Consider the following 22,262-nt stretch of genomic DNA (forward strand, 5'->3'; position numbering starts at 1 on the left):
ACCATAAAGCCAGTTTTCATTGTAACCACTGAACTCCTCTGAGTCTGCGCCAAACCCTTTGCTCTCACACCAGCATGTGTGTGTGTGTGTGTGTGTGTGCGTGCGTGTGAGCGCGCGTGTGACCACACTTCTTTGGGATTAGTGGCCACATGACAACACTGGGCTGACCGCCTAGTGAGCCTTTCATTTGGTTTCCCTTGCAGAGGCGGACTGGGAGCCGTCTGGGGCTTTGCTGAGAGCCGGAGATTTCCAAACTTCATTTCTGTGGATTTTGCAAATGAAGTCGAACCCGGGCGGGCCGAGGAGCTGACTGGTGATGGCGGAGGACATTACCACTCTCACTGAAGAGGATGCTTTTGATGAGAAATCCCCTCGTTGTTCGGACACAGAGGCTTTGAGTCAAGGAGACAAAGATTACGATGACATCCTGGAACTTAATCAGTTTGACGGCCTGCCTTACTCCTCCAGGTTCTACAAACTGCTGACAGAGAGGAAAGAGCTGCCGGTGTGGAAGGCAAAGTGTGAATTCATGGATGCTTTGGCTAAAAGACAGTTTGTGGTTGTCAGCGGTTCTGCCAAAACTGGAAGGAGCTCTCAAGTGAGTACTGCTAAAGTGTTTAACATTTCAGATTTTATTCTCATGAAGGATATTCCAATTCAACATTTCACTCAAGCAATTTCATCTGATTCTCCTGAGGCAGATCCCTCAGTGGTGCTCTGAATTCTGCCTGTCAGCGCAGTTCCAGCATGGGATGGTGGTTTGTACCCAGATCCACGCGCAGCAGGCGGTGGATCTGGCGCTGAGGGCGGCCGACGAGATGGACGTCAACATCGGGCATGAAGTCGGCTACACCATCCCCCTGGAAACGTGCTGCACCAACGACACCGTCCTCAGGTGGGACAGAACTGCACTTTCATTTCTAACTTGTGTTTCTCTTGCAGGCTTCTCTCTCTCTCTCACTGCGTCACAATAATGCCTAATGACACACACACGCACACACACACACACACACACACACACACACACACACACACACACACTGCTAAATCACCGCCTTTTCTCCCTCTAAAGAAAGCCACGGACAAAGGGATGGAGGGGCTCTTTTCAGGGGCCGCTCCACAGCTGCCCGGCTCTCTGTCTGCCCATATGTCACACACCCTTCACGTGGGTCGCTCGTAAGTTAGCGAGGGAACAAAGGAACTCTGGAGGGAGACAAGATAAACAGTCACCCAGAAAGCACAGGAGTGCTCGCTCCCGGCACTAACTCTTCGAGTTAATTACGCCAACGGGGAGAAGCTGAAGCGCAGACAATGTGAGTTTCATTAAAATCCCACACTGAGGTACAGTGAATGGATTTCTAAAATATACAGTTCCGCTTCATCAAGTGGCTCTGTGCCTGTTAGAGGAGGCCAGAATAAACACTCCCTCCTCTGATCAAATACTTTTAGTGCAGCACAGATTCAGCCTCTGGCCTTTATTCTTGTTTTAGACATAAGAGTAAAAAGTTACCTGTTGCAGGACAATCGTCCAGCTTATTTCCATTTTATTGGATGTATGTATGGAAGTCTGCTTCACTGTCAGTTCCATGCTTTCCCATGCCTCTCCTCAGGTACTGCACGGACGACATGCTCCTCAGAGAGATGATGTCGGACCCCCTGCTGGAGCGCTACGGCGTGGTGATAGTGGACCAGGCGCACCAGAGGACCGTGGCCACCGACGTCCTCCAGGGCCTGCTGAAAGACGTCGCCCGGCAGAGGCCGGAGCTCCGGGTGGTCGTCCTCTCGGCCGTCAAGCCCGGCGCAAAGCAGCTGGCTCACTTCGCCGGCCCGACGGTGCCGGCGATTCACCTGGAGACCCCCGGCGCCGGAGAGGTGGCGCACAGCAGCGCGGCTGACAGCTACTTCTGCTCCGCCGTCCGCCTGGTGCTGGAGATCCACCGCTCCGGACAGCAGGGAGACGTGGCGGTGTTCCTCGTGACGAGACAGGTGAAGAGCAGACCCGGATGAAACGGCGGGACTCAAAACCTGCCTCGTTCTGATTTCTCTCTGTTTCCCTCCGCCAGGAGATAAATCTGTCCTGCGACATCCTCCGTCACGAGAGGCACGGCTTACCTCCAGGTCTGGGCGAGCTTCTGCCCATCGCTGTGCATCCTGGCGAGCCTGGAGATCCAGCACACCCCGGGGAGGAGGAAGGAACACGCCGGGCCCGCAGGGTGTTCCTGACTTCCAGCCCAAACGAGGATTTCTTCTGGGCCACCGGCTCAATAAGCTTCGTCATCGACGCAGGGCTTGAGAAGCGACATGTAGGTTTGCTTGTCGTCACTGCTTTTCAATTGGAACTGAAGAGCTCACAAGGAGACATATATAATATATTACTCCCAAAGCATAGAGCCATTATTGTTCCTACAACTGCTTGTGTTCTGGGCTGGCCTGTTTTTATGGCATCGAGTTGTTTTCCCTACATTAAAAAGCAGTAATTACTTAGCAATTCTCTCACTAGTGAGATGAAGCTAAAATATTTAAATCTCAAACCTCAAATTAAACTTTTAATGCATAAAAGTTGGACAAATTCTACATAACTGAACCTCCAACAAATAATAAATATAACTAAACAGAGTTTTTCTGTACTTAATGTCATGATAATATGTTGACTGTTAAAATCTTTTCAGGCAAACAAACAGAAAATAAAGTTGTCATTGGTAGCAGATATGTGTGCAGCATGCAAGAAGAACAAAACAAAGCAATACAAAAGAACGAATGCGCCTGATAACTGCGCGTCCTGTCAGACGAGCAGGTGCCGCACGTTTTAATCCATCAAAGCCTTTTTCCTTTTTTAATCTATTGTAACATAAAGTGTTTGATGCCCATGTTGAAGCAGCTGAAAGGATCGCTCCCAGGAAACACAAACACAGGCAGTAACGTTCAGTTTCTGTTATTTCTGAGGTACAGAATGTTTTTCTCGTCATTTGGTAATGTAGTTATAGACAGGTTTAAATACATGTAGAAGACCTGTGACTTATTTTACGAGAATGTATACAATGTTGATAGATGAGGATTTTCTTCTTATATTATCTCATAACCCGTTGTTGTGTGGTTGCAGGTCTACAACCCACGAATCAGAACAAACTCTGTGATCATTAAGCCCATCAGCCTCAGTCAGTCGGAGAGTCGCAGGCAGCTGGCAGGTCCGACAGGTCAGAGGTGTTTTTGTGTCAGTATCCGGCCGATGTGAGTTTTTCTGTTGCCGCCTGACTGAAAAGGCTCTTTGTTTCCTGCAGGAAAGTGTTTCTGCCTGTACCCGGCGGACAGGCAGCTTCCAGCTGAGATTACGCCACACATTGTTGAGTCTGACATCTCGTCCACGGTGCTGTTCCTGAAGAGGATGGAGATCGCCGGCCTGAGCCACTGCCACTTCATCGACAGGCCAGGTCCGATTTGCATAACATGACAATGTAACAATGGGGAATATTTTTTGCTCCCCAGGTTTCTTGCTCTGAGAGATAATGTGAATTTCGGGTTCAGCCAGTCCGTCCTCCTTTTGTCACAACTTCTTTTTTTTTTTTTTGTTATTGGGGGGCAGTGAGCCGTGCTTCAGCTCAACTGACAGCTCCTCTTCCACCAGCATCCTTTTAGAGCTGACCTGCTTCCGTGTGCTTTTGTTCCCCCAGATTAATTCACCCCCACTAACACAAACACACACTGAGCCTCCCATTAGCTGATTAGAGCCCCGGCCATCTGAAGTTAGCGAGAGGGCGAACAAACGGCTAAATGAATCGTAATTGAAGGTTTTGACTTGATTCCTTGTCAGCGTGTCTGTTTTTCCTCGAAAAACTATTCATTAGAGCATGCTGCTGCTGGAAAAAAAGAGAAAGAAGGAAGAAAAAGAAATCAGAACAAAAAATCTTGTTTGTGTCAGACTTTTCATTTCTCCATAGTGATACACGGCAGATGTGGGTGAGGATTATAAAATCCTAATCTGCTGCTGCCCACTCTCACTGAACGCTCACAGCAGGGGGCCACTACGCTGTGGGGATTTATCTCAGTGGGTCACCATGATGGATTACAGTTAATGCTGCATAAAAACAGTCTATAACAGTTTTATTGATGTGTATTTGGTCGTAATTAATAATCTTTTGATTTAAATACTTTGTAGTTAATGGGGATCTGTTCTGTATTTATTCCTGGTGCATTTACGGTTAATCATGGAGAATCTGATTTAATTTCTATAACCCAGATCCTGAAGGCCTCATGCAGGCTCTGGAGGAGCTGGACTACCTGGCAGCGCTGGATAACGACGGCAACCTGTCGGAGATGGGCATCATCATGTCCGAGTTCCCGCTGGAGCCGCAGATGGCCAAGGCCGTGCTGGCCTCCTGCGAGTACGACTGCGTCAGCGAGGTGGTCGTGATCGCCGCCATGCTCACTGGTAATACGCTCTCTCCAGTCACGTCCCGCTGAAAGGAAAATAACCTCTAAAACATCATTTTTTAAAATCTATTCATCTTAGCCCCGCCTTGCTTTGTGGTGCCCTCGATGGAGCTGAGACAGGAGGCGAGCCAGTGCTACATGAAGTTCCAGCACCCGGAGGGAGACCACTTCACCCTCATCAATATTTACAAAGCCTTTAAGCAGTGCCAGCAGGATCCAAGTGAGTGCAGAGAGCCAAACGTGCACATGCGCCCCAGGAAACGTGAGATTACCGTGATGCTTGGAACATTCGTGGCCTCTGTTCTTCTATTACCACATAGCTGAACTATTACCCTCCAGAAGCCATCAGTGAAAACATAACACACACACACTCTTTCCTCTCTCTGGGTGTGTCAGGCTGCGACGAGCAGAAGTGGTGCGCCGATTTCCACCTGAGCCACGCCGCTCTGCTGACGGCCGACGCCCTTCAGACCGAGCTCACGGACATCCTGAGGAGGATCGAGCTGCCCGTCTCGGTGCCCTCCTTCGGCTCCCGGAGCAACACGCTCAACATCAAGAGAGCCCTGCTGGCAGGGTTCTTCATGCAGGTCAGCACAAAAAAAAAAAAAAAATCAGTGATATAAATCAGCAGTTATACAGTGACATTAATTTAAACATTACAGCTTGTTTGTCTTTACTCTCTGAAACACTTTGTTCTGTCTGTCTGGTGATCTCCCATCACTCTGCATTCAGCACTCATCTGTGTTAACTGATTTGTTTGCTTTGTTCTTCATATTTCCACCACAATTTAATCGGGGGGGAAACGATGGATTGACTAAATACACAGAGTCTGATTGATTTTGTAACTTCAGCTGACAACCGGACTACTTCTAGCTGTCATGATTAAACTGACAGATAATAATTTACTCCGTCTTCGCTCATTCGGTTCGTCTGAGTGTATATTGATCCAACGAACATTAGAATGACTTTCACAGCTTCTCAGCTCTTTTCCTTTTTCATTTTATCTGAATGAATCCTCAGTCTTCAGCTCCCAGTACAATAAGAAGCGGAGGATGGATGGAAGCTAGAGAGAAGACAGGATGACTTTAGCCTGAGGGTGGTCTATAGATTACTGTTTTTTATATATCTAATACCAAATGTATTTAAAAACCATTTCCCATTCAAAACCTTGTGTAGATTTAATTGTGAATGTATCTGTTATATATCATATTATTATATCACTCTTGATTATTGCCTTTTACCTCAAACATTTTGAGAACGAATGCCCTTTAAAAACCTGGATCTAAATGCGAGACTGGGCCACATGGCTGAAAGTGAACACATCACGTCAAGTACGGAGCAGATTCAGAGCAGAAAACTCATCTTTGACCTTTCAGTAAAGGGAAATGTTTGAAGTCATTAATTAGAGAAAAAAAAAAAAGGCTCTTCAAAAAACTCAGTTTATATTTGGAGAACATTAAAGAGCCTTTTCACTCGTTCTTTAGTCTTGGTGATGAAACTGTGTGTGTGTGTGTCTTTATATTACTTTATTTACACAAGTGTTTGTAAAATTTCAACATCTTGCAAAGCATTTATGCTCCTTTTTTCAAGCTCACTAAGCTTTAACTTGAATTAAGGTGAGATTTAAATGTTACCTGCAGCTTCCAGCTGCTTTTCAGCCGAGCAGTTCAGGAATCCGGCCTTTTTCTTTTTTCACTGCCTGCTGTGTTTACTGGTCTAGTGACTCCGGCTCTGGCTCTGATCCCCCCCCCCCCCCCCCCCCCCCTCCCTCCCTCAGGTGGCGCGAGATGTGGATGGCTCGGGGAACTACTTCATTCTGACCCATAAGCACGTGGCACAAATCCACCCTTTGTCCGGCTACGGAGCCAAGAGCCCCAAGCTGGGCCTGCCGGAGTGGCTCCTGTTCCACCAGCACTCGTTCTCCGAAGACAACTGCCTCAGAACCGTGACCCCGATCACGGCCGAGGAGTAGGTCTCAGCCTCGTTTACGTTTCGTTCTGCGCTCGGCTTAAACCGCACACGCATCCTGCTGCGGCGTATGAACTAACCAGACCGCGGCCTCTTGTTGCTTCGAATGCATCCATTAGATTACCTTTGTATCTTCACATTTGAAGAGGCTTAAATGTAATCAGACAGACACATTCCTCTCCCCTTTTGAAGCACATGTAAAGCCCCCGTTCAGCAGAGACTGCTCATGCTGGTTGTGGAGGGCGGTATTCTAATCCGGCTGGTTGGAGTTGGGGGGGGGGTGGATTATGGATTGCAGAGATCCCAGGGAATGTGGAGCCGCAGCTTAATGGAGGAAGAGAAAGCCGCAGCCTTTGTCATGCTCTCTTAAGTTTCCCTTCCTAAAACTGCATGAATCTGTTCACTGCAGCTCAAATAATGCGAGGAGTGGAATGCACTGTAAGTCTGCCTCATGACAAAAAGCCACGTCGCTCAGAGTTAAAGCAGATTGAAAACAAGCTTGCAAATTGAAATTAAGTCATCATGAGATTGGGTGAGGGGGAAAAAAAAGCTAAATGTGCTGTGTTCATGTCTCCATCCAGGTTCATCCACATGGCGCCGCACTATTTTTTCTACAATTTACCACCGAGCGAGAGCAAAGAGATCCTTCAAAACATTTTGAACCACGAAGCTTCACAGTATCAAGAGGAAAAGGCTCAAACATCACAAGAGGAACCAGAGGAGGACCAAGCACCCGATCGCTGTGCTATACAATGACCAGCAGGACCAGCAGCATTGTGTTTTGTATGGTAAATGTTTTATTAAGAAGACTTTTTTCTGTTTAATCACCACTAAATTTCATTCACTTTACAATCATTTCTTCCGTCCACTGGTGTCCGTATCCCCCAATGTCATGTTGTGTATTTATATTTGAATAGCTACACAAAGTGCATTAATATATTAAATAAAAGCAAAGTTTTTAAGCTGGTTTGAAGCTTTTTATTTCTTTAATCTGTACTTACGGTCACATCTGAAAGCATCAATGAAGTGTTGATAGTTTGACTACTTCTCTCTCAACCTATACATAAGATTTTGACAAATTATTATCAACTCTCATTGATATTGATGCAAAAATAAAGAAATGAAACATCTGATCAGATGAAACAGTGTAGTGCTCTGGCCTCACAGCGGGCAGACGCCCTGTTCCAGTCTGGTTTGGGTCTTTCTCTGTGGAGTTTGCATGTTTTTCCTGTGCATGTACATGTTTTCTGCAGGTATCTAGATTTCCACCCATTTTCAGCAGCTGTCCAGGATGTCCTCGGTTATCTGGAATCAACTCTGGCTAATTCTGAAACAATTTTATGTTTAAAACTTTTTTGGGGGTTTTCCTATAAGAATCATTTACTGGCTCCGTGGCTTCACATCCTGCCTCTCGGATTCATATTTTCCACTCGGTTACTGTCCAGCAGTTGGCGGACCGCGGCGGCGGGCCTGATTAATAAGGAGCCGGGACAGTTTGGACACGCCCGCGCCTCCATCTGCTGCGGACACAGCTCGGTGGCGGCGGGGGTGACCCAGTTCACCAACACCACGGTCAAAACATCTCGCTTGCCCCGGACAAACGCTGCAGAAAACGCCGCTTTCAGTCCCATCCAACCTTCCTCGAAACATCTCTGATTAGCCGAGGATGTTCTATCATGCTGGGGATTTCAGCAAAAGATCACATTTCGTAATTATTTACATATCAGTAAATGTAAGAAGCTGATATAGGCTCTTCTTAACCAAGCAGACAAGCGGGTAAAATTTAAAAATCTTTATTTCTCAGCTCACAGCACACCACGCTGCTATAAACACACTTTCTGTACATACAGGAGGTTGCATTGAAAGTTGCCGAACTATTGCACACTGCCGATTTTGGAAAAGCAAATATTTCCATTTTTTTTTAGCTCATTTCAGCCTCTCCACCGTCCAAACACACATTATGCACAGCATCGCGAATACGTTTTGTAAAAAAGCAAACTCAAGCAAGACGAAAAAGATTTTGTAGTCCAGCGCTTTGAGAATAAATTTCAAATGTTTAGAAGAAAGTTATTTTCTGATGCTTCGGCATTCCTCAGACTTTGCTCTTCATAATAAGCTCATAATCCTCCACAATTAAGCTTTCCTCACAAAGATTTCAACATAAATCTGCTGGAATATCTTTCAATTTTACTACTGATATCTGAGCATTATTTCCCACTTGTTTTAAACTGGTAATCAAACTGCCAGAAAAAAAAAAAAAAAAGAATGGAAAGCCCAGAATGTGACCCTGAATATCAATAAAACTCATGTGGGCAAAAAAATATCACCATATACAGTATATGAACATTTGTGCAAAGTGATCAGTTTCTAAATCATCTCATTGCAGAATTGGTGAATAAAACCAGATGCTTAACTTTTTTGCTTAAGGAAACCTTCACAGATGTTTAGTGGACTTAAACAAACCCCAAACAATTAAGTAACTTCTTAGTGTACAGGTCACCAGAAAAATGTGCAATTGCAAACCTGTGAGGATGAATTTACTTTGAAGGCGCAGGAGGTGAAGTTCCAAGTAATTCAGAGTGTGTGTCGCCTGAGCGTGTGCCTGCTAAAAACCGTGAGGAGGCGGCATCGTGTCAGAGGGTTTTTGGGGAAACGTCGAGCGTCTCTCCAGACTGTGATCCCGGATGTGCGGCGAGCGGAGCCGGCGTCTGGTCCCGGTTCATGCTTGGTGCGTCCCCGTGTCGTCGGCTGCCGTCTGCGGGCAGAGCTGCTGCAGGAGGTCGATGTAGAGCTCCACTCGGCTCGGCAGCGGCGCCTTCTTCTCGGCGCGCAGCAGCCTGGAGTAGACGCTCTTGTAGGTTTTCAGCATCTCCTCGTCTTTATTGCTGTAATGAATGGAAACGTTCGGCCTGGCTTCTAACGAATAGCAGCGGTTTTTCCGTCATTCCGTTGCTCACCTTGGCTTCCGTTTCATGGTCGTCATCAGTTTGATCAGCTGCAGCAGCAGGAAGGAGAAGCTCGGCTCGAACACGCCGATTAGCTTCATGACTTCCTCCAGGTTGAGCGCCGACGAGGGGCCGCCGGCCGCTTCCGGGGATTCGCCGCCCGCTTCGCTTAACTGCAGGGAGGAAGGCGGCGGTGTTTACGGCTCGAGACGACAAAACGGGCACCTGGATGAAGTGGAAGTAAGCATGAGCGCGTCGCCATCTGTTACCTCTGCCTGCTCGTCCAGAAGCTCTTTATGAATCAGTCTGAACGCGAAGCGAGTCTCTGCCATGATTTCGATGGCGCCCGTCAGGCTCTTCAGTTTGGCTGCGCTGCTGCTCTGACCTGCGGTAACAACATGAACCATCACTCCCTGAACATTTGGGGGAAAAAAAACATGGAGCCGTGTTCTCAAACCGCGCCGTTTCTGCCAACGCGATAATGAAGAGGAGTCGCTCACCTGCCATGGTAAACTCCGCAAAAGCCACCCTCTCCAGCAGCGTGCGCAGCAGCTCGCAGGGTGCGTCTTTGAGGCTGAGGAATAAACAGACAGCCTTGCTGTAGTGAAGCTCAGCCAGGCTCCGGTGCTGCTTCCTCAAGTGTTCATCCCCCACCTGTCACACAATCAGCAGCCAGAAACAAAGACCATCAGCACAGCTTTACCTACGAAATACAGACGTCCTCGTTCAGGATGGGCAGCAACAGAGATCAGGAGAGGGCGGTGAAGATGGCAAAACTAGCTTTGTAAATGAAAAATAAAAGAATGTACGGAGCTGTCAGTCCAGAGCCAACCTGGAAAGCTGCCCGTTGTTTTCATACTGAACACTCCTGCTTCTCCGATCTACTAACGGTGGGTGTGTCAAATGGCTTTCGGCTGTACTGTAATGTGAAAATGTCGCGCTGCAAATCCGCCATATTGAAAACAAAACTCAGCATTGTCAGAGTTGCAGGGTACAGAGGGGCATTTCCTTTATAGCTGCTGCACTCCAGCATAGCAAACAGCTCGGATTTCTGAGGTGTGAGCCAACTGGAACGCACCATCAAAGCTCAGGTTTTCATTGACTTCAAACACTGAATCCAGTGAGAGGCTGCCTGGGAGGGCAGTGTCGTCCAATTCACTCAAAATGACAACTTCCACGAAAACGGGCTTATTAAGGGCAAAAAAACAAATAAAAAAACCCTGTCACGGTATTAATGTGTGAAGCAGCAGCTAGTGTGTGTCTAAGTAGAGGAGCTCTGCAAATGTTTTTTCTAAGAAAGGGTTTGGGAACCACGGATTTACACCGTCATGCTCCAAAGGTAAGCAGCAAACTGGACTGGCTGTACGTCGTTCCCCACCTGGTTGCGGAAGCAGCTGTGGTACATGGAGGCCAGGCGGTGGTGGATGGTGGCGGCTCTGTACTGGTACAGCGGCTGGCGGGCCGACTCGGTCTGCACGTCGCAGTATTTCAGGGACTTCATCATCGCCTCGGTCACCTCGCGCTCGATCTGAGGGACGTCACGTGTTTCACTAATCTGTTCACTTCCTTCATCGGTAAAATCTGACTTTACATTCCTGAGCCCACCTGCTCCTGGGCCTTCCTGGACAGCGGTGCGTAGTCCTGCAGCAGTGTAGCCAGGGTGAAATAGGTAGTAGACAGCTCCCAGTTCACACTGTCCCATACTGCCGGGTGACTCTCTCTGCTGGAGAGCGACTTCATGGCCCGCAGGTAGTAGTCTATAGCCTGGGGCGCAAGGAGAGGATCTATAGTGACTCAGATTCAGGATGTGATGACACTGATAAAAAGGCCAACAAGCACTCAGAGGAAGAGGAGTTCCTCTGGTGAAGCACATTTTGTCAGAGCGGGGTTTCTGCTTCAAAAGCTTTACTGCGTCACCTTGTTGTAGTAAAGAGCCTCTTCTGGTGAGAACTCGCCTCTGCTCTGGTCGGCCGATACGGCGCAGTGGGCCTGAGCGCAGATTCTCATCAGCCTGCCGGTATTGCACAGCAGTAAGGCGGTGTTGGTGCTGTCCCCGATGGCTTCAAAGTCCTTCATTCCCTTCTCAAAGAAGGCAAAGCTCTTTTTCCACATTTCCTGCTCTGCTACAGACACCGACTTTTTCACTAGAAGAGGAGAAGGGGAGCAGAAGGCCAGTCATGAATATTTATGAATCATTTTAATCCATGTTTTTGCTGATCTCGGCAGAAAGAGATTCAACTGCGAAACGTCAAGATTTTAATATTACTTGAAAATCTGAAAACACAAAGCAAATTACATAAATAAATACATGAGGCTCCCTCAAAAGTTCAAAAGGCACCAGGGTGATTATGCTGTTATCTGTGTGGTCCCGCATACCGTCTTTCTCGGTCTGCATGGCCGCGGCTTGGTTCATGTAGTAGACCCCCATCTCGTTGCGGATGTTCCCGAGCCTTTTGAGGACCTGGGCCAGCTGCTCCGATGTGTGATCTTTCAAAGCCTCGGAGACGAGCAGCTCGTACGACGCCTCGTAGCACTTGCTGCTGACGAAGAGCTGGTATTCAGGGTCCATGGCCAGGTCTGTGGCCATGTTGAAGGCTGATGTGTGGAGAGGGGAAAAGATTGAAATGTGGAGGTGAACCGTTACAGATCAGGCCTTCAACAGTCTGCTAACACCAGCAAGTGTGTCTGTACTGACTGACCCTGGCAGCTGCTCTCTCGGTGCAGACTGTGCAGGATCTCCTGGTCCTCTTTGGTCTGGTAGCTGTACTCCTCCAGGTAGGCTGCTCTGTTGTTGGCGTTCTGGGCCAACATCAGCTGAATGTCGCCGCACAGGGAGAGGCACTGGCTGTGGAACTGCAGCACTTGTGGGAGCAGCGCGCCGCTCACCGAACAATATGCATCTGAAGTTAACAGCAGATGGGAGGTTGAGTTATACCGCTACATAAACAGAGGTTTGCAATCCGGATGCAGACTTACCGTAACACTGCAAAGACAGCTTGATGTATCGTAAAGCTCGTCCATACTTCAGCAGGTTTGTGGCGGCGTCGGACAAGACGTAGTAAGCTTTGGAGGCTTTGAGGAAGAGCTGCAGCTTCATGCGGTGCTGCCAGGAGCCGGGGATCATCCCTGAGCGTGTCGGGTGCTTCTGGTCCATCTGCAGGGGCTCCACTGCTTCCACACAATGAAAAAGGGCAGAAAAAAAACAAACAAAAAAAACATCATTCTCAGTGAACTGCATGGAGTCTCTCTCTGCATGAGCCACAAAGACACACAGATCAGCGACCTCTTTCAAGCAGGAGGGAGATTTCTTTCTCGGCAGCACAGGCCGCGTTTGCACTTCGGTCCTCGTATTTGAGCGGGATGGGCGTGTTCGGGTCCGCGGCCGGGAGGTCGCTCTCCTTCTTGATGCTTCCGTCCACGGCCTTCAGCCCCTGTCCAGAGTCGCCACAGTACATTAAAAACATTTCTCTGCCCGTCTTTACGATTCCACGAGTATGGGTAATGTACAACTTAAATTACCCACAATGCAACCAACTGTATAAAATTAAATAGACTTTTTCTTCATTACAGCCCCCACCAAAAATCAAACTTTTAGCGATATATAATTTTTTTGCTGACCATTCAAAAAGTCACAAAAAAATCCCAAACTTGCCTTTAATACGCAGCTTAGAACATGTCTGCATCGCTCCTCTTTGTCTTGAGAAACAGGGAAAGCACAACTTGGCTGCAGAAATTCAAGACAAAAATTAATATTTCTCTGAATTTTACCAGATTGTATTTTAGCTGCGTTCTGACCCTTTTGGCCAGAGTGAAGAAAAACTCAAGAGGATGATTTTAAAAAGTAACTCACTCTAATCAGATGGGTGGATTTGTATTTCTCTGGCACCGACAGCTCACCGACCGACCGGATCACAGCCACCGCTTTGCTGTCGTCCTTTGGGGACGAGCTGTAGGAGCCGTTATCGTTGCTGTCCTCCGTCAAATCCTCGTCCTCTTCCTCGCCGTCGTCGTCGCTGTAGCTGTCCTCTGAGCCGCCGGCCCGCAGCGACTCGCCTTCGTCTTCCTCAGGAGGCTCGTCCAGCTGGAACAGCTCTGACAGCATGTAGTGGGCCGAGGCAATGATCTGGACAGACGGGAGATGGAGACCATCAGGACTGGAGTCAAGTTCGATCAATCTGAACTTCTGCAGCTTCACAACTCCTCTACTGGACTGAACATTGGTTGGAAAAAAATATCAATGAATACTTGAAAGTTTAAACTGCTCAGGGTTTTAATTTTAAAATGTTTAAATTAAGATTCTCCTGGTGTATTTTATTGCTTGTCCATCAATCTCTAATTCGTCTGATGACAGCAGGACCTGAGTTTGAACCTGATCCAGGTACTTCGACACACATCATCGCCCTCTATTTAACTTTGAAACACTGGCAGGACATTTCTTTTCTTGCTGAATCCACTCCTACCTGCGGATGCCTGTCCTGATCCAGAAGTTTGACGCAGTTTAAGAGGAGAGTTCTGATCGTGCCGTAGTGCTTTCGGTTCTGTCTTGCCTTCAGCATCAAGTTGCTGGCCACTCTGTGCACAAAATAGGAGGAAATAAACAGGTTTTTTTGCAAAATACTTCTAATCCCAGCTTCAGATCATAGAATCGGTGCATGCGATTATTATTTACAGCCTATACCGCAAAGTACATACAGATTCTCCTGCCCTCAATATGTCCAAGACACTTACTTGTACAGTAACACGGCCACAGGGAGAGTGAAGGGATTCTGACATTTCTCCTCTTCTGCCTCCTCGCACAGAGTCGTAAGATCATAAAGCTTCACAATGTCACTCCCACTCGCTGTGGGGAAAACCAAATAAATCCAAAACGGTAAAAATAGATGAGAAATTAAAGTTCACGGTTTAGTTTTTTTGTTTTTCCCCCAGGGATAAATAAAGCGTTTCTGATTTTTACCTTTGAAAAGCCAGTAGGTGTGACCCTCTTTGGTACAGTTTGACTTGAGGAAGGAGAGGATATTCTGGGCAATGTCTTTCACCACTCGTGTGGAAAAAGTTGAGTTTTCCAGATGAGGGATGTCTTCTGTTTTAATCATCTCATATTTCTGTTGAGAAAAACACAAAGACAAAAAAAAAAAATTTACCTGTTGTCTCAATCAAACAATACATGATAAGTTTGTAAAACAAAACTCATCAATATACAAATCTATGCAATATGCGATTACGTTTTGTCAGTTTTTGATGATCGTGCTCATGTGAACAATGGCAAACATCTGTGTGGAATGATGATGATAATATCTGAATAACCAGACCATAGTTTACCTGAACAATACCATTGACGTGAAAACACATGACAAGTTCTGGGACGTTGCACATCAGATTGTCCAGCCAGTAGTCAATACCTGTCAGAATGTTGATTGGCTTATTGTTGTCCCTGGAAAAAAAACACAAAGGAAGTTGGAGGTTTGATTAAGCAGGAACAATGCAGTCAGCAACATGTGTGAGTCAGGCAAAATTGAAGAACTTTAACAATTATACACACAAATCGGATATAACGTTTGTCCCATGTAGGCAACACAGCCAGAGAAAAAAAAAAAAAAGTGTGATTTTTAAAATGACTGCTGAATAAAATGACGAATGGAATCAAATGACAAGAACTCCTAACCTGAGTTTCAGACTGACAGCTGGATAGCGACCACCTCCAAAAATAGGCATATTGGACCCGACCAACATGTGGATGTCCTCAAAGGTCCACATGATGCTTCGCACAAAGTCGTTTCTTAAACCCTGTCGGTGACGGCCAGGCGAGACATCAGTGACGAAGCTGTTACTTGCAGTAACGCGTTACTGAGACAGCGTAAAAGATTGTGTTACCTGGCTGTTCTCCCCTTCGTTGAAGAGCGTCGGGAGGTTCTGCTCTTTGGGTACAGATGTCACTTGACCCAGAGCGAAGTTGATGTCCACAGAAACGGGTTCCTACACGTTTCAGAGCATCAGTGTTATTTTACCATCTCACTCATTACAAAAAAATAAAAAACAGCAAATCCGGAGCCTAATGATTTACTGTGTACCTGTTTGGGAGCATCTGATTCTTCTGCATCGGACGACTGGCTGGTGAAGGTGGTGGGCCACGATGAGCTGAACTCCTCTTGGGCCTCGTTCTCCTCTTGTCCTTCATTCAGGTCGTCTGTTACGTGCTCTGCAGCCCCATCTCCATTTATACTGCAGAAAACACACAGACCGTGTTACAGTACCAGACTGAAAACCACACTTTGTTAAATAAGGTGAGCATGAACTTGGATCATTCAAATAAGAAAAAACTCTTACCTGTAGTAGAGAAACTTGGACAAGATTGCTTTCTGATACCAGTGCTCTTTGCTCTTCTTTTTCCTCTGCCATTTCTGATCTATCAGTCGCTGATAAAAGTCTTTGAGCCACGCCCAGTCTCCTGTCTAAAACACAAACATCCGAATTATTATGATTACTTAAACAAGACTAAGTAAAGTTATCAATATGAAAAAAGTGTTTGAATAGAACAAAAAACTGAATTGTGACTTTGTAAAGTGTGGAAGTGCTGTACCTGAGACGACCTCATGAAAAGTTCCTGGATGTCCAACTCATCTAAGAGCAGCGTTCTCCCCACACGGTGAACGGCCATACTGACGTGGGACTTGCTGTAAGGGATTTTCAAAAGCTTCTTGATGTTCTGAAGGTGACAGAGGACAGTTAAACTCAGTTGCTGCATTTTCTTTCTGTAACTTATCAAGAAAGAATTTGCTTTGAAGTATTTTCACGAACCTCCGAGTCTGATACCACATCGACATCGTCCCCGATGCAGTCGATGAAGTCATAGGCCATCCCAAAACTGCAGGAATACAGAGTGTTGTGAGACAGTCCCTCTTGAAGCATAGTGCATAAAGATTTGTTAAACATTTAAGTCTCTTTTGTTTATATAATTAAGGTAAACTGGCAGGAGACGTGGTGCTGATTACACAGTGTGCATAAAGCAGACACACCGCTGAGCACTGATCAGTCTTCATGAGTGCATTCACACTAATAACGACAGAGGCCATCTGCCCAGCAGGTTTCCACAGTCCTGCAGAGCTCGAGGCATTAAGCCTTTAACACAAAGTCTGATTACAGTTCTCTTTCATCTAAAAATACTCAGGATATCTCAAAGCTGTAGTTTGTTCCACTCTGTGTTTTTTGTTGTTTTGAAGCGAAGACGTAACCCATACAATATTGATGAATGTCAGCAATCCACACTGTCAACGGATACCTGGAAAAGGGCTTGCTCTTGCTGCTGGATCCTAATACGGTGGTGCCAGCACTGCCCAGCTGGGGGTTTTCTCTCAGCCAGTTGGCAGGCGGCAGCTTCAGATCAGTCTTTTCCTGCAGGAGGGCATAGCTGGTAGGAGGTGGGGCAGCTGAGTATTTGACCACAGCGCGGCTCTTTATCTCACTGGTGCCCGAACAGATTGCGGAGTCCTTCAGTTAGGGGGAAAAAAAAAAAAAAAAAATCATAGTTGAGGGGAATTACATTTATTTCATGGACTCGTGTTGACGATTAGGAATTATTTCTTTAATTTTATATTCTCTATCAACATTATTAAAAACAAAATACTAGTTTTTCTATCCAGGTTCATAATGTTAAATATTCTACAGTTATGGTCATTATGCACTTTCAATGATTTGGATTAATTTACAGTTTTTTGACTCATACTGCAGAGTGTGGTCATAACAGTGGTGAAGTCTATTGATGTGTGGAATATCCAGGCTCAAATTCAGAAAATTAACACCATCTGCAAATCTTTTAGCACATGCAACTTTCTTAAGTGTGTTAAGGTTTGTTTTGTTGTTTACTATCTTGATGTGCTATGCTAAATACTAGATTTAATGATATGATGCGTTAACAGTGTAGAGGTTAGCACACCTGTGTCACAGCTCGGCTTGAGGCCTTCCAATGAAAAATTTGCATGTTGCCCCTGTGCATGCATGGGCTTCTGTGACACGTGACTTAACTTGCCCATAGGTGTGTGTGTGTGTGTGTGGATGTTTTTATTGTCCGTCTGTGTTTATTAGCATTATGATAGACGAGTAACCTGTTCAGGATTGACTGTGTCTAAAATGACAAACTGCAGAAGATATATACATGAATGGCTTACCCACAATTAGCATCAATCCTACTGTGCCTCTTGCCATTTATTCAGTTGCAGCTTATTTGGCTCATAAATTGGATAAAGTATAAGAATTGATACCCAAGTGACTGAGAAAAGTCTTGGTACTTTGTACAAAAGATCAAGTATAAGAATGCAAATAGCTGCAAATGACTTCACCCCTATATTTAGTTAATTAGGTACAAGTACAACAAGAGCTGATTTTTCTGCATTTTATGTAAGTGCATACCTACTTTTCATTTTATGTCAGTAAACACAAACTGTGTCACAGCTTTTTCCTGCATTTGGGTTGTAGCTTTTGCTTCCCAGGCTTTAACTTGTGATGCAACTATAGGGCAATGATTGAATCCAAGAACAATTTTGATTTACTGATGGTGAGAAAAGCAGTACCACTAGCATTTTAAGCAATTAAATGACCATCTTATCCACTCGGAGCTGGTGTGATTTCTCACTCACATGTTTGTAGTCTTCACTGATCTCTTCCTTCTCCTCCAGGGGAGTCCCAGGCTCTCCGTCCCAAGCTGATGCGCTCATGCTGCACACTTTAATCCAGCAAACACTGGCAGTCTGTCATCAACCACACAACATACCCACAGCTCGGGCAGTCAACAATTTCGCTCTTTTTCAAGTGAATTACTCGCGTAAAGTTAGCGACAACTGCAACTAGTCTGCTAGCTTGGCGAGCTAGCACTTCGGACGAGCAACGCAGACTCGGAGAGCTTTAAAATTTTAAAAAGTGAAGTGACACGATTTTCTTATTTAATTACCACAAACAACACTCACGCGAACAGTTGCAGGTGGTTAATTAACTAGTCTGACAAAGAATGTGGAGGTACGTCCCACTGTCAGCAGCCAGCAGTGTGTTTACAGGGTACACGTTAGTGACTGCAGTGATATAACTGCTTCCGGTTCACGAAATTAAAACGCGATAAATTAATCTTCTTTATCATTTAAACTGTTGGAAAACATTTTTAAAAATTAAGCTTGTGAAATCTGTGTTTGGAAAGTAATAGTATTAGTCTGAAAACACTTTCCATCTAAAACAATTGATTGTGAAAATAAAATGAATAAACCGGAAGTACTTTCAGAAGTTAGTTCCACAGTTTTCTAGAAAAGTCGAGATATTTCTTGCGAGTTTCTTACATGGTTTTTTTTATGTTGAAACTCCTCACCGGAAATGGGTTTTAATTGACACTCAGATTGCGTAAATCGGACATATTTAATTAATATTTAGGTGTTTTTATGTGATGGTGTGCTGAAAAAACCCTAAAAATATATATCAGACATAAAGTTTTGAAGGAACTGTGTTTTATTACAAACCCAGTTGTTTGTTAAAAGTCAATCAAATAAAGCAATAACACCATGGATTTTATATTTTGAGTTTTAGTTCTTCTACAGTGTTTTAATTTAGTTTTTCGTTTTGGAAGATTATTTTTTCATACACCATTGAGAAACATAATACAACATGATATAATGTAGCCTTCTAAAAAATACCCTTTTGGAGTACTCAGGTTTCCTCCCTCAATTCTTCTTGCCTGTGTATTTGTGTGTTGCCCTGGATGATCAGTGATTTGTCTATTTTCTCAAAGTCTAATGAGACCAGTTTAAAAAAAATAGATTGACTGATGGCATGAAATGATGCAATGTGATAAATTCTACCCAAATGTTTAAGCTGTGGGCTCTGGTCTCCTGGTGCTCTTCTGCAAAGCATAAGGGGTGAAAAAAAATTCATTTTCCCTCCAACTGTGATTAAAACAACTGAGCCAGGTGATCCATTAAGATCACATGCCATCTCTTGCTCTTTCATATCACACCTTGATTGAACCAAGTTATCAATATTTGGTCATTTCACATGCATCAACAGTATTGCTATATTCTATTTTTTTTAATTAAAACATGTTCAAATTTACTTGTTTCTTTTGCAGTATATTTCTTTTGAAGCAATTATTTTATGATATAATAAATAAGAAGCGTTTTGTGAGGGTAAAACACGGGCAAAAGTTGCATCCAGAAGAGGAATGTGGAGCTGCTTTCTGAACAGGGAGGAGCTGTGAAACTTGAGGTGCTGATGGTTAAGTTTCATCAGCTGCTTGGCTGGAGATCACTTGGACACTCTAAACTGAGCGAGTCTGCTGCTTGGAAAGGTTTTGGAAGAAAATCTTTTCAATGGAAAGGTGGAAGAAGGAAGTCCTAGCACGGCTGCAATGGAGGGACCAGACAGAGAAACTGCCATTTGTAGGCGTCTACACAAGCTGTAAGAGGAATATTTCTTTTTCTCATTTGCAAAGATGATCTAAAAAATGTCTAAACATCAAGCTTCTGCTTCCTGTCAGTGTCTCAGATGGAGGAACGTTTTGAAAGCAGACAACAGATTTTGGCAGCTATTCAGTCCAAAGGGTTAGAAGATGAAGCATTTCACTTCTCTGTCCCTCTGTATTTCTAAGTTCATGATTAATCTATATATTTTTTTAGGTTAGGGAAAAGTGAAGTAGAGACAAACAATTCACTGCTTCAACTCCAGCTGAAAGAGAGTGAAACCTGGGCTGAAAAGGTGAGTTCAATCTCCTGATCATCACCACTTAAAGCCCCCTGCAACAGGAAACGTGGTCCAGACGTCAAAGCCTAATTTATAGAAGCAGTTTACACATACTTGATAGAAAAACTCATATGAGATAACTTAAACATGCATTAACCCTTCATCTGACCCATGAACATGTTTGGTACTGAATTTTCAAAGATAATAAATAAGTGGATGACAGTCTAAAATGTATGACTAAATACCCAAATCAAGGTGGTAATATCTCACTGTTTCCTGTCAAAGTAACTGGATTGATGTATTATTTTGAGAAATGTATAGAACTTGCTTGAAAAAATCCAAATAAAAGTAGTGCAAGTCAAAGTGTGTCCATTGATAAATATGTACCCCAAAGCCACATATTGGGTACTTTTTTGTTCAAACACAGAAAGTGATAAAATGAAGGTAATCAAAGGTCTGTAGCCAGTCTCTCTTTGAACTGAATTCAACATTTTTTGTCAAGAATATTAAAGGTGAGATTTGTTATTTTTAATCAGTTGTTAGACAACCCCACCACCACAAAGAATCATTTTAAAAATTAGGTGTCTGCAGTCAGTGAACTTTAAACTGATGACATCCTCTGATTAATCAATCGACTATAATTGTCTTCACAGTTGTCTCAGACGGTCTCTGACCTGACGGCTGTTCTGAACCTGAAAGAGGCTGAACTACAATACTGGCAATCACGGTAATTTCTCGTTGCCAGTCTCTTCACTCACAGTTAGAGCCAGCAGGTTATCCAGAGGATAATTCCACTACACAATTACTGTTTGCCATCTAGGCACTTCTTTGATATTTGCCATTCTTTTCTCAAATATAGGCTTTGAGGAATCTAAATTCCTCTTTGTCCACAGCCTTTACAAATCTTCATTCACATTGTGCAATCATGTTGAACATTCCCTTAAAGATGGATGCTCTGTATGAGCAAACTATTCATCAGTATCTTCATCTTTCAACAGTTAATCAGTTTTACCTGTTTTAGCATGACCCAGTATCATCAAGAGGCTCTTACTCTGGCTAAAGGGAGCAACAGCTTGAAGGAGACCCTCGCCGAGTTCGAGTTCACCGCTGAGTGTCAGGCCAAGGAGCTATCAGTCCTGAGGTCTGAGCAGAGAGGCCTGAAGGAGGCACTGGAGCAAGCTCGGACAGAGAAGGAAACACTTCTGCAGCGATGGATGGAGGAGAAGAGCGCGGAGGCAGACAGGCTGAATAACTACAACGACACGCAGGAGCGGTGAGAACATGATTGTGTGACCTACAAAAAAAGGTCTCCACTCACTTTAAATGACAACACAGTCACAGTCTGGAGGTGTACATTGGTGTGGAATAACTTCTCTTCTCCAGGTGGCAACATTTGGCCAAACAGATGAAGAAGCAGCTCAAAAAGGAAATGAGGAGAGAGGGTGTTCCCAGTGCACTGTCTCCAACAGATGTTCGGGGTGAGAATTGGCCTTCGAAGATTAACGCTAAATATCTGCTTCAGAGCTGCTCCACCAACACTCTTCCATGTTCTCACAAAGATAAAATCTTCTGTCAACATTTTAATCTACTCATTCTGTTTATGAATTGCTCAGACATGAGCAGGAAGATCTGGCTTTTTTCAGACCATTAAAGAAATAACTCTCGATTTGCATATTGAAACTTTTGATTATCAAACGTCAGTATTATTTCATCTGAATTGCTATTCAGATACAATTCAGGAAACAAACTGACAAAACTTAATTTAATTATATTTTAATTGTCATTATCCCTGTTTGGGTTTTTGCCTGTATGACTCTTTGATTATGCTGAGCCTTAACACAAGTTTGTTTTATTGTGGGGTTTTTTTTTTATTTTCCAATCAGTAGATAAAAATGTTGTTTCAAGGTCTTCAGCTTAATATTCTCTCAAACGGATCAATGCTAATCTCCTGGCCTGTGAGTTAAATGTATTTTTTTTTTTTTAAGGGCATTATTCAACCTTTTAATGGTGTCCATCTTGTCTTCAGGGATCAGTAATGGAACAGACGCACACCAGGAGCCCACAGACTGAAATCAGGTCTCAGCTGCAGCACCATGTCCCTGGAGACCCCCTCGGTGGTCTCTGCTGTGTCGTCGCTCGTCTGTGATCAGAGAAGTGCCCAAAGCAATAACTGAGAATTGACTCTGAGGAAAAACTATTTGTCTTAACATT

The 22,262-nt window shown here is 44.6% G+C and overlaps 3 protein-coding genes across 3 annotated transcripts; 2 read left to right on the plus strand and 1 right to left on the minus strand.

Moving 5' to 3' along the window:
- The first annotated feature begins 247 nt into the window (after window positions 1-247).
- On the plus strand, window positions 248-7,152 carry dhx32b (DEAH (Asp-Glu-Ala-His) box polypeptide 32b). Its single transcript, XM_030106959.1, has 11 exons — window positions 248-598; window positions 702-895; window positions 1,611-1,986; window positions 2,064-2,303; window positions 3,101-3,194; window positions 3,279-3,428; window positions 4,235-4,426; window positions 4,508-4,648; window positions 4,825-5,015; window positions 6,206-6,396; window positions 6,978-7,152. Exons 1-11 carry the CDS (start codon window positions 317-319, stop codon window positions 7,150-7,152), a joined length of 2,226 nt encoding a protein of 741 aa, XP_029962819.1. The 5' UTR covers window positions 248-316.
- Window positions 7,153-8,173: 1,021 nt separating this feature from the next.
- Window positions 8,174-18,387, minus strand: edrf1 (erythroid differentiation regulatory factor 1). The gene is made up of 25 exons (XM_030107204.1): window positions 17,972-18,387; window positions 16,618-16,826; window positions 16,137-16,203; window positions 15,919-16,044; window positions 15,666-15,790; window positions 15,410-15,560; window positions 15,213-15,314; window positions 15,004-15,125; window positions 14,661-14,772; window positions 14,296-14,443; window positions 14,070-14,181; window positions 13,802-13,913; window positions 13,192-13,464; window positions 12,994-13,065; window positions 12,625-12,772; window positions 12,318-12,509; window positions 12,041-12,241; window positions 11,718-11,936; window positions 11,259-11,485; window positions 10,947-11,105; window positions 10,720-10,869; window positions 9,842-9,995; window positions 9,611-9,726; window positions 9,354-9,514; window positions 8,174-9,281 (listed from the first exon to the last, which is right to left on the minus strand). Exons 1-25 carry the CDS (start codon window positions 18,047-18,049, stop codon window positions 9,116-9,118), a joined length of 3,702 nt encoding a protein of 1,233 aa, XP_029963064.1. The 5' UTR covers window positions 18,050-18,387; the 3' UTR covers window positions 8,174-9,115.
- A 1,482-nt stretch (window positions 18,388-19,869) lies between these two features.
- Window positions 19,870-22,187, plus strand: LOC115399717 (autophagy-related protein 16-1). The gene is made up of 6 exons (XM_030107252.1): window positions 19,870-19,912; window positions 19,988-20,066; window positions 20,705-20,778; window positions 21,073-21,324; window positions 21,435-21,529; window positions 22,078-22,187. The coding sequence occupies exons 4-6, from the start codon at window positions 21,074-21,076 to the stop codon at window positions 22,119-22,121; spliced, it is 390 nt and encodes a 129-aa protein (XP_029963112.1). The 5' UTR covers window positions 19,870-19,912; window positions 19,988-20,066; window positions 20,705-20,778; window position 21,073; the 3' UTR covers window positions 22,122-22,187.
- Window positions 22,188-22,262: the final 75 nt, after the last annotated feature.

Source organism: Salarias fasciatus, chromosome 13, assembly GCF_902148845.1.
Source record: "Salarias fasciatus chromosome 13, fSalaFa1.1, whole genome shotgun sequence".
Classification (NCBI taxonomy): Eukaryota; Metazoa; Chordata; class Actinopteri; order Blenniiformes; family Blenniidae; genus Salarias; species Salarias fasciatus.